The 12,793-nt window shown below is 33.9% G+C and overlaps 1 protein-coding gene across 1 annotated transcript; it reads right to left on the bottom strand.

Annotated features, from left to right (window-relative positions):
* Positions 1 to 361: 361 nt before the first annotated feature.
* LOC127095536 (protein FAR1-RELATED SEQUENCE 5) lies at positions 362 to 2,290 on the bottom strand. The gene has a single exon (XM_051034213.1). It carries the CDS (start codon positions 2,288 to 2,290, stop codon positions 362 to 364), a length of 1,929 nt encoding a protein of 642 aa, XP_050890170.1.
* Between the last annotated feature and the right edge of the window lie 10,503 nt (positions 2,291 to 12,793).

Here is a 12,793-nt window from a genome sequence, read left to right as displayed (position 1 = left end):
TTTCCATTGTTTTAAAGTCTGGAAGTCATCAACCGAAGTTAAACTTCCATTAACCAACTTCGTGAAATGTATTAACCAAGTCTGGGACTGCAATTTCCATTGTTTTGAAGTCTGGGACTGAAATTTCCATTGTTTTGAAGTCTGGCACTGCATTAACCGAAATTAAACTTCCATTAACCAACTTTGTGCAATGTATTAACCAAGTCTGGGACTGCAATTTCTCTTATTTTAAAGTCTGGCACTGCACTAACCGAAGTTAAACTTCCATTAACCAACTTAGTGCAATGTATTAACCAAGTTTGGGACTGCAATTTCTCTTATTTTAAAGTCTGGCACTGCACTAACCGAAGTTAAACTTCCATTAACCAACTTCGTGCAGTGTATTAACCAAGTCTAGGACTGCAATTGCATTAACAAAATATTTTATATATAATTTGTCAAACCTGTCCATTTGTGGCTTCAACTCTGTTACACCATAACTAGTCTTGATATATGAATGCTTCCTTTTAATGTTTTTCTTCCATCTCGTTAAAACATACTTCTCTGGAAGACTTACAATCCTTTCCTGACTACACACGGATAACACATGCCGACACACAATACCTCTAAACTCAAATAATGAGCATTCACATTTGAAATCGTGGTTTTCCTTATTAAGCATAACTTTTAAGACTCGCTCTTTGCGTATGTCTCCAGCTAATATCTCCTCCAACACATGATACGTAGCAAAGCAATCTTCCATGCTATTTAATGAGGCAGAACAATTCATTTTAGATCTGAATTCCACTTGAATTTCCTTGAATTTGGCATTCGTAAACTCACTTTGGAATTGCTTCTCAATGGACGAGTTTGACCCACATGGAATTGTTGTATCCATCGAATTAAAATCAGCTTCAAATTCCTTTTCTGCCCGACTTCTAAGAGCATTATCATATTGTTTCACGAACTGATTTAGACTTGTTGTAGAATTGATATATCCATCAAAGAAAGCATGTATGCTCTCACTACGTTGAGTAGTTGACATACCAGCCCAAAAATAGACCCTTAACAAAGTTGGTGCCCACCTATGATGCTCAATATATAACCCACCCAACCAATCATTTTCTTGGAGATCAAACTTTTCTATGAACGAACACCATTTTTTTTCAAAACTAGTTGTTGTAAATGTGTCATAGACGGCTTCTTTCATTGCATACTTGATCCTTTTGTATTCACCATATCCACTTAGCTTTTCTGGATTTTTTTTCATTATATGCCATAAACACCACCTATGACGAGTTGTAGGGAAGACTAACTCAATAGCATTTTTCATAGCCTTACATTGATCGGTCACAATACCCAAAGGTGCTTTTTCTAGCATACAACGAAGCCATGACTTAAATAACCACACAAAAGAATCTGTGTCTTCACCTGAAAGTAATCCACAACCAAGTAATGTTGATTGACCATGGTGATTCACACCAACGAATGCAGCAAAAGGCATGTCATATTTGTTAGTCAAGTATGTTGTGTCAAAAGTTACAACATCTCCAAAATATTCGTAAGCGGCTCTACTTCTTGCATCAGCCCAAAATACATTCCTCACATGAAAATCATCATCCAAATCTATGTCATAGAAGAAATCTGTATTTTGTTCCCTCATTTTACAAAAATAACTAATCAAAGCCTTACCATCACCTTCTTTTCCAATTGCACGACGCTCTTTGTTAATATAATTCCTCACATCTTTTTCACAAAAGGGAATATTTTCATGTCCTCCTACATCTTTAACAAGCGATTGAAAAGTCTTGTTGATCCTTACTCCCGCATCATCATTGATTTGGATTGTTCTCCTCACATGTAAGTTCATTTTCTTGTTAGCCTTGAACAATCTTGCTTTTGTAGGGCTAGTCTCATGAGAATGGTTAGATTCAAATTGTGTAATGTACCAAAAACCATCTTGTTTCAGTTTAATACAAATCTTGGCAGGACAATTTTTTGCTCTAGATGGTAGTGTCTTTAACGTGCATGAAATTTTTGAAATGTTAGACCCCTCTCTTGAACATGAAAGTATTAGGTAGTTGACCTTCCCGTCATCTTCTTTTTTCGATGATCTAATCCTCCATCCAAACCCCTTTTTTAAAGCATACTCTTGATAATATGTTTTAACTTCCTCTAGACAAGAAAAACACATCCCGATTGCAGGAACCCAAAGTGTGTCATCATCATAACCACCACAATCACCGTGATCAACTTCTACATCTTCCCCTTGACTACTACCACATTCTATAAAAATGCTTGAACTGTCCATTCTGACACAAACTGCACAAAAATGTCACTGTTATGTATAATATAAATTTATAACAACGTTGGTTAACAACATTCACAAGTATGGTTAATATTGTCTATAACTTGGTTAATAAACTCCCAGACGTGTGGACAAGTTTATAACATTGTTTATTACAGAGTTGTTTATTAGTGTGACATAACTTGGTTAATACAGTTCCCAAAGTGGTTAACGAACCAACATGAGTAAATATATGAAATCAAATTGTTTCACAGTAAATAAACATGGTTAACGGTGTGATCAAAGTAGATGGATATTGTTTAGAACATGGTTAATGAGCAAACGTGAATAAACATATGAAATCTATAACAGTAGATCCAAAAAAAGAACATTGATATTATGGAATGAATCTACAAAAATGATATCTAGAAACTTACTGAGTTAAATCTTCATCTTCATCACATAATGATTCTAAATAATTTTCTATTTTTCTTCAAAAATCATGTATGTGATTGGGTAACAGCGACGGCGCGAAAGAGAAAGAAGAAGAAGAAATGACGCAAAAGAGAAAGAAGAAGAAGCAATGGAAACAGGGAAGAAGAAGAAGTGGAAACGATGCTGTGTGTATGTGGTTGTGGTTAGGAGAGAGACACACATCACGGCCCACACTAAATATCTTTATAATATGTTATGTTTATTATTTATTATTTTTTATGCTATTCTTACACTGTTCATACGGTGTAGTGTATGAATAAGTGTAGGAATATCAAACCTGTTAAAGATAATGTGCCACTAAAAGGATTTCTCAAAAAACACGTGAAACAAGAGAACATTTTTTACTATAAACACTCAGAAAGTAAAGAATATGAGTGTTATTTTTCTTCATTTCTCGGATAATTTCTCTGATTTTTATTTTCTCCCTATTTATCAATGACATGTCTAGAATGTTGCATGTTCATGTCAATACAATGAAATATAGATTTTCTAACAAGTTTTTAACTATGTTGGATATTGAGCTGAGATGAAATCTTTTTCAATAGGTGCCTTCCTTTTTTTTTTTAAATTTTAAATTTAAAAAAAAATCATATATTCTCTCTCGATTGAGAAACCAACCGTTGGAAAAACTCTTTTATATACAAGCCTCAATTCCCAATAACTGTAATGTTGCGTTTTATTCAAAATTAAGCAGGGCTTCCTATTTTAATTACTTTATCCATGCATGTTAAGATTATGAATTGGTGCATTTCATCATGTTTCGGTACGTAATTACTTTATCCATGCATGTTAAGATTTAATGTTGTTTGTTGAGATTGAAGGTTTAATGTTGTTGTTTGCTGATATTGACATTGAATGTTGTTGTTGTGTTAAGTAAAAGGTCTAATGTTGTTATTATTGAGATTGGATGTTTAATGTTGTTGTTCTTGTTGAGATTGAATGTTTAAAGATTTAATTTTGTTGTTGTTATTGTTGTTGTTGTTGTTGTTGTTGAGATTGATGGTTTAATATTGTTTTTGTTGTTGAGATCGATGGTTTAAAGGTTAAATGTTGTTTTTGTTGTTGAGATTGATGGTTTAAAGGTTAAATGTTGTCGTTGTTGATGTTTTTTTTGTCAAGATTGAAGGTTCATTGATTTTGTTGTTGTTGTTGTTGGTGTTGGTGTTGTGTTGTGTTCAGTAAATGATTTAATCTTGTTATTATTGTTGTTATTAGGATTAAGGTTTATTTTTGTTGTTACAGCTATTGAATATTTAATGTTGTTGTTGTGTTAACTTATTAAAATCTTGATATCTCTATCAATGGTGCGTAGAATTTTTTATTCAATCATGGTTATTAAAATGTGTGGTTTATAAATGTTTTGGATTGATTTTGAAATCATATGAAAATTTGTTCTTTGATATTTTTAAGAAAGTTTGTGAAAAACAATGTGTTAAGAAATTTGATATCTTTTCAACATGTAAATGTCATAGATTGACAAAATTTCTTAACATGCATGTGTCTAATTTAATATAGGTGTAGATTTATTACAATGTGACTTAGTAATGTATTGATATTATAATGTGACTTAGCACAATTGTAAACTAAACAAGTTTTTCATTCAAAATGCATGATTTATATTGGACTTTGATTTTATTTTAGAAAGTATTTATTGATCACAATTGGATTAAATACTAGATTAAGTGCAGAGTATGAAAATAGAGTTGTTGAATTTCTTCAATTCACTGAAAGAAATATTCCTCACAATAATGAAATTTTTTATTATCCTCCTGGTTTTTGTGAGAATAATAGAAAATATGGAAACAAAGAAAATTGAATCATCTATATTGTGATGAAATTTATCAACATTATATGACATGGACTTGGCATGGTGAAGCGGAAAAACCTCAAGCGTGTCATAGAGAGATGACATTGATGTGGATATCGATTATCAACTAGAAGATATGATTTGTGATATTGGATAATATTTTTTAGGAGGGTCTATGTGTATGATACTTTATGTAGTGACAAGGAAGACCCTTTATATACAAGGCACACAAGTTTTAAACGATTGTCCCTAGTACTAAGACAACGTAATCTGAAGGAAAAAAGTGGATGGACGGGTAAAAATTTCTCTAAATTGTGTGAATTGTTTAAAGACATGCTTCTAGAAGGTAACACGTTGTCGAACCATAATGAATAAACATAGAAGATATTATGATCAATGGGTATGGACTATATCAAAATATACGAATCTCGTAATGATTTCATATTATACAAGAAAAAATATGAAATACTAAATCAATGCCTAAAGTATGGAGAGTCGGGCTACAAATTAAAGGATAATGATGCTCATGATGATTGTGTAAGAATAAAGGGTCCTCCTACCAAGGTGATATGGTAACTAAAAATGATTTTAAGGTTCAAGATATTATTTACTAATGTAAATAATGCAAAGAATATTTAAATGACATGTAGACGAAAGAAAATGTGATGGAAAAATTTGCAATGTAGTTGATTCTTTGCAATGACATAAAATTTAGTAGTTGTTTCCTAATTTTAGCTATGAGAAAAAAAATTTAGGCATGGACTTTCCACTTATGGAATGAAGTTGTTTAATAATTTAAGTACTAACCATACTCATGCCTTGTTCTTATCATTATTTACAACATATCTTTATGATTGTGCATGAAGCACAAATATATGATATTATCTATGATGATTTCGGACATTATACAACTTGGAAGCGATATAGATGTTTATCTAAGTCCATTGATTGGAGATTTGTAGGAGGAAAGCGTTGCACCGTGTTAGAAATGAAAATCCTAAGTTTATTATCCCAAAAGTAAGTGATATTAGTTGTGACATTTATTTATATGTTTAATAACTTGTGTTTTTTTGTATATTCCTAACCATTATATAAAATTTATTTGTAGACTAGGCAATAGTCACCAGGGCATGAGTGTGGATATTATGTGATTAAATATATGTTGAACATTATATACGTTGGTGTTGTTGATTCATGGAAGCATGTAATATATTTATAATTAGACATTAATAAGTTTCACCGAATGATAGTTTGTTATTATTCTAAGTGTTTTTACATTTCGTTCAACTTATAGTTATTCAACAAACGGATACCATTCATAGAAGAAGATTTATATGACGTTCGTCTACGTAGGGCAACTGGTTTTCTTGAGTTTTTTATTCACCCCAATTTATGGTTTACTAGTTGTTGCCTTGTTTATTGAACCATTTGATATATTTGAGTTTTACTGTAAAAAATGAACTTGTATGGTTTCTAAGTCACTCTGAATTTGTTTGAGTAGCTTACAAGATGTAAATATGTATAGTTTTTGTTTATAAGATGTGTTAAATGAGAGGAAGTGAGTAGTACCATGTGGAATAGTCATAGATTAGCTTATGGAAGCCAACATAGTCGTGATAGGACAACTGCAAAAGTAATCCAATATGGTTTTTTTGGGTGTCTACACTTTTCCATGAACATTGTTTGCTACATTCACAATAGGGTGACCATTAGATCCGAAACCAAAGCTACATTGCATGAAATTTTGAAAGGCAGAAATCCAAATGTTAACTATTTCCATGTCTTTGGTAGTAAGTTCTATATCATGGAATATCGTGAACAAAGAAGAAATGTGGATTCAAAAAGTGAAGAAGGGATATTTAGTGGATACTCTATCAATAACAAGGCCTACATGGTCTTCAACACTCATACCAAGATTATGATGAAATCCATTAATGTTACTGTTAATGATATTCCTGAAGAAAAAGATGTTGTTGAGGATGAAAATGATATTTCCCCTCAACAGACAAATGTCCCCAACAGAAGTCCCAGACAAAGGGTCTGACATTGAGGCTGAAAGCGAAAATTCTAAAGAAACCACTATTAACAAAGGAACTTCCATCATAATTTAGAAGGATCTTCCTATTGATAATGTCATAGGGAATCTAAATGAAGGAGTCATCACCAGATTCAGAAATATGATTTCTAACTCTTGCTTCATCTCCAAGATTGAACCTAAGAATGTCAAAGAAGCTCTAACTGACGAGTTATGGATAAGTTCCATGCAAGAGAACCTATATCAATTTAGAAGAAGTGAAGTGGGGGAGTTAGTACCTAGGACTGAGGATGTGAATGTAATTGGTACCGAGTTGATTTTCAAGAACAAATATGACGAAAGTGGTAATGTGACAAGAAACAAGGCAATGTTAGTGGCTCAAGGGTACACTCAAATAGAAGGAGTAGACTTCGATGAGACTTTTTTATCCAATTGCTAGACTTGGATGTCAAATGTGCTTTTCCTAAATGGGTATCTCAATGAAGAAGTATATGTAGAGCAGCCAGAGGGATTCATTGATCCCAATTTTAGATACCACGTGTACAAATTAAAGAATTCTCTTTATGCGTTAAAGCAAGCTCCAAAAGAATGGTATGTAAGATTAATTGAGTTTCTTATCAACAATGGCTACAAAAGAGGAGGAATAGATAAAACTCTGTTTGTGAAGATAAATGAAGGGAATCTCATGGTAGCACAAATTTATGTTGATGACATTGTTTTGGAGGAATGTCAGACTCGATGGTGGAGCATTTTCTCCAACAAATGAATTATGAGTTTGAGATGATTCTTGTATGTGAATTCACTTAATTCATTGGTCCTCAAGTTAAGCAGCTGGAAGGCCACATTTATGTATCTCAAGGCAAATATGCTAAGAGTATAGTGAAAAAGTTTGATCTTAACTATGCAAGCCATAAAAGAACTCATGCTGCTATACATATAAAAGTAACCAGAGCTAAAAATGGTGCAAATGTAGACCAAAGTCTATATAGAATCATGATTGGGAGTCTACTCTATCTCATAGCAAGTAGACCTGACTTCACATTTTTTGTACGTGTGTGTGTGTATGCTATATATCAAGTTAATCCCAAAAATAGTCATCTTGCTCATGTAAAGAAAATCTTGAGGTATGTAAATGGGACATATGACTATAGTATTCTCTACTCACATGATTCTAACTCTGTGCTAGTTGGATATTATGATGCTGATTGGGCTGGAAGTGCTAACTATAGAAAGAGCACATCTGTTGGATGCTTCTTCCTTGGAAACAACTTAATATCTTGATTCAGCAAGAAGAAAAATTATGTCTCTTTATCTACTATTGAGGTTGAGTATATTACTGTAGGGAGAAGTTGTACGCAATTGCTCAGGATGAAACAAATTTTGAAGGAGTGCAATGTGGGAAAAGATGTCAAGATGCTGTTCTGTGACAACTTGAGTGATATCAATATTTAAAGAATCATGTTCAAGATAGTAGAACTAAGCATATTGACATTCATCTTCACTTCACTATGGAGCTTGTTGAAGATAAAGTTGTATCTCTTGAACATGTGTCGACTAAAAAATAGTTGACTGACATTTTCACTAAGGAATTAGAACCTGTCTACTTTGAAAAGTTAAGGGGTGCAATAGGCATTTGCATTTGTGAGAATTAATAGAAGTTAAAACTAGGGAGGCGTGCAAGATAATTTTTCTCTCTTTTCGTCTATGTTGCACGTGAAACAAAGCTAATGGATATTGTTTCAAAACCTCCTTTTATCCGGACCTTCGTTACTAGCAAGAACAACCAAATAGTTTTATCTTTCTCTCAGAAAAATGCTCAACTGTTCATCCCTTTCAATATGAATAAAAAATATGAGAATATTAAGAAGCAACCCTTTACCAAGGGAGTCTCTTTCATGAAGGATATTGAAATATTCCTTGAGGCTAAGAAGAATAAGAATAATTGAATGGGTTCTAGTTCTTCTACCAATGGTGTAGAGACTCATACTGGATCATCAGGTGGAACAACTGTAACTGGAAAGATATTTGTGACCAAGATGAAGTCCTTGAAGAAGAGAACTGTTCAAGCGCATGAATCTGACTCAGAGGAAAATGAATATTGTGATACATACATGAACTGAAGAGGATGGATATAAGAATAAGACTAAAAGATGTTTCTTTCAGGTGTATCTAATTAGTTTGTTTGGCCCTTGTATATGGGCATATTTATTTCCTTTTAGGGTTTGTAATGGCCTTGTTGACAAATAATATTGTCTAGTTCTCAAGCATCATGCTAAAACATTTGTCCTAATAATTGCTTACATTTTTATTCTCCTGATTTGTGTGTATGTGCTAACGTACTGACCTCTGCGGAATGACTGAATTTGTTGAGATACATGTTTTCCAAATTGTCGCATAAAATGGGAGTAATTTTGTGTTGTGTAAGGGGTAGTTTTTTTACTATAAACTGTTGTATGTGGTATATGCTGATCTCTGATGTGTCTAGTGCTCTGTGGTACTAAGTGGATTCCTGTGTGCACACATGCTGAAGCATTTGGCCTGGCATCTGGCCCTTAACACCGTGTGATTGTGTGTGTTGATATCTCTATGTGTTAGGAGTAACTTCTGACCTTTGACTACTAACTATTAATTGTGTGTACATGCATGTTTTTTTTTATGTAGCATCGTGTGTAGAAAACTCATGATATTGTATGTGTGTGTAACAATCTCATGATTTATGAATTGTGCTCTAGTTTGTGTTGCTTCTACGACTACTACTATGTGCTTTGTGCTTCTGTTGCGGCTGCTGATATATGGTCTAAGTATATCTTTGATACTTAGCTTTTTTTTCTACTTGAAGAGTTATTTTGAAAAAAAATTCTAAAGGTGAAAATTATTGGTCCTTTTGTGATTGTCTACATTATGAAAAACAACATGGAGTTTTCTCAAGTTGGTTCTGGTGCATAAGGGACATATGTTAAACACAATGCTTTAACATGTGGGCTGCAACATCTGGCCTCTGATAACTGACATATGGAATTGCAGTTTTGGATCATTAATTCTCTATCTAATATTCACTCTACAAGAGAAGATATACTAGTTATAAAAAGGAGTTAATTTGGATTTAATGATGCAATGTATGGAACACGATGTTCTAGCATGTGCAATACAACATCTGACCTTGTTCAACAGGCCTTAAGATATGTTGTTTGGTGCGATTTTTCTGATTAGATTTCAATCAAATTCATCGCCGATTTTTTAGAAATGCGTGTTTGATTTGTTTGACAGTTGGAGATGTTCAAATTCTATTTAAATGTGATTTAAATTTGAATTTGAATTAGAATAAATCATATCTTTTATTGGACAGGTTTATGGAGAAAATAAAATCCTACTTTTTCAACTATTATTCTGGATGAATTAAATGCAAATCTATGAGGAGGAAAAACCCAAAAGACATTGCAATATAAGGAAAATCTATTATCATGGTTTAGTGGGGATTTATACACAATAACTAGGACCTTTGTGTCTAGGGTTTAAGTATTTGTTACTTATATTCCACGCTAATGCCATAACTGGATTAATGTTGAATCTATTATTGTTCACCACTGTATTTTGAGTAACCTGGAATAATTGGTTTATCTTACACGAATTGTAATTTCAACAATCAACATATTTGTTATAAAGGTGGATCATTAGGGTTTAGTGATTGAAGAAAGTGAGCGGGTTCTCATACTTAGGAGGAGTCCTAAATAGAAAGTAACTAGGATTAGGGAGAGGCATAAACTTCATAGAATTTAAAGATTCTTATAAGACTAATTATTTTAATTTGAGGTAGTGAATTTCCTTTCATGGGTAGAGTTCCCCCAGACATGGTTTCATTGAACTGAGTTACCAATCTCTTGTGTTATTTCGCATCCTTTTGTGCTATTTATTGTTGTCATATTACTTTGTTATGGTTCAATAAGTTGGAGATGTTGTTCCAACATTTGTCCCCGATGGAAAAAAACTTCACACATGGATATGGAGCGGCACCCAGGGCAACACATTCCCTCCTTGTTTTCATTCTTAGGCAAATTCTTGATCCCTTCGAACTGCACAACTCGCCTGTCAAGTAATGTGTATTCAAGTCTCAAATAAAGGGTAGATAGGGTCACCTCTATTGAGTTAAGGACGGATCTTTGAGAATAAGGTGAAAGCAATGATGAGTAATGATGAGTATGGCCCATATCAGTTTTATTGAGCCCCACGTTGGGCGCCAATTATATTTTCTAAAACCATAATACGTGACATCGCCCAGCGATTAAAGATTGTCAGAGGCTTTAGGATATATTGTAGGGTTTAGAGCTAGCTCACGTAAGGAGCTAAGAAGCTATATGTATGTAGTTTTATGTGAATATGTGATTATCTTCCCTCAACTTTTGGGGTTAAGATATTTATAGTGGTACTTAGGCCTTGATCATAGGATCCTAGGAAATAGAAACTATTATCGAGATGAAGCAGGACTGGATAATTAATCCACTCATATTAAGGAGACCATGGTTAAGTTCTCAATGAATCATTTTATACCGTAGCACATCATGGATACATCACTTCCTCATTCTACAACCTTAGGAGGGTATTCTAGAATTAGGCGACATGTTTGAAAAAGGGGCCACACGTCTAACAAACAAGCGGCGGATCTTGCAAACAGGAGATCAAGAAGGCTTTATGACGAGACAATCCATCGCTCTTGTCACTTGTCATGGGCCATTTACAGATATATCAATGCACAGTCTATCAAGCACGAGGGCTTGGAAAGGGTGAATTAATTCAGTTTTATCTCCTTCATTTTGGAACACCCATATGGAATCTTAAATGGATCATTTAGGAAAATCTTAAGTTGAGTTCCTCAAGTGTGGCTCTAGTTAAGTCCCTCAGGTGAGACATAAGTTGAGCCTTTAGAAGAGACTCTATTTAAGTCCCTCTTTCGAGATTTTAGTTAATTCCCTCTATGGAGAGGCTAGTTGAATAATTCTATTAAGGTTTTAGTTGAGTCCCTCAGAAGAGACTCTAGTTTATTTTTTATGGGTAGACTTTAGTCGAGTCCCTCATGGGAGACTCTAGTTGAGTCCCTTAGTCGAGACTTTATTTGAGCCCCTATAGAGAGGCTTTAGTTGAGTCCCTCTAGCGTGACTTCAGTTGAGCCCTTCATGCGAGACTATAATTGAGTCCCTCTGTCGAGACTTTTAATAAGTTTTCCCCGTGGAAGTGTCTTAGAGATAATGTTTATGTTTCCTCTTAGACGACATTCCAGAATAAGACATCTACTAAGCTATCAGGGTTGATCAACATTCTCTTCATATCCCAATTATCTTACTAATCTGTGACGACCACATAGTCATTATTATGGGGAAAGAGGCCAATGGATTCATCAGTAGGTGCGATATTTGCTGTAAAACCCCATCAATGAAACCCGGGGCAATGATGTTGACGACGGTCTTGGCGTTGCTTAAACATCCTCGTGAGAAGATGGTGAAAGAAAATATGAGTAACAATGAATGTGGCCTATGTCAGTTTTATAAGACCCCACGGTGGGCGCCAATCGTACTTGCCAAAAGCACAATACTTGGCAAGCCTTAAAAATTAAGGGATGTCAGAGGCTTTAGGATATGTTGTAGGGTTTAAATCTAGCTAACGTAAGGAGGTGATAAGCTTTATGTATGTAATTTTGTATGAGTATCTGATTGTTTTCCCTTAACTTCAGGTTTAGATATTTATAGTTTTATTTGGATCTGAATCCTAAGATCCTTGAAATAGGAATTACTATTAAGAGGATGTGGGATTGGACATTTAATCCCCTGATATTTAGGAAAGTTTGATTAACTTTCCTATGATTAATAGCAGATCATAGCACGCCACTGCTCCATAATCCCACGTTAGGCAGGTGATTCAAGAAATAGGCGAGATCTTTTATAAAGGGGAGACACATACAATAAACATGAAGTTGGTCTTGCAAACAGGAGATTAGGAGGGCTTTATGGTGAGACGATGTGTCACTCTCTTCACCATTAAATTGTCAAAACCCTTCAAGTAAAGGTAGTTGGTTTCTAAATGATTTTCAGTTTAACACTAGACACAACATAAAAATAAGGAAAATGGTTGAATACAACGCAAATCTAAGTTTAAAAAAAAATGTCATAAATTTTGATGGCTCTAGGTTTAAATGGCCGTT

Source organism: Lathyrus oleraceus, chromosome 6 (genome assembly GCF_024323335.1).
Source record: "Lathyrus oleraceus cultivar Zhongwan6 chromosome 6, CAAS_Psat_ZW6_1.0, whole genome shotgun sequence".
In the NCBI taxonomy this organism is placed as follows: domain Eukaryota; kingdom Viridiplantae; phylum Streptophyta; class Magnoliopsida; order Fabales; family Fabaceae; genus Lathyrus; species Lathyrus oleraceus.
This window is presented reverse-complemented; position numbering and strand designations above follow the sequence as displayed.

Bases quoted from the DNA above. Each gene is read 5' to 3' on its own strand.
- LOC127095536 (XM_051034213.1), bottom strand. From the start codon at position 2,290: ATGGACAGTTCAAGCATTTTTATAGAATGTGGTAGTAGTCAAGGGGAA.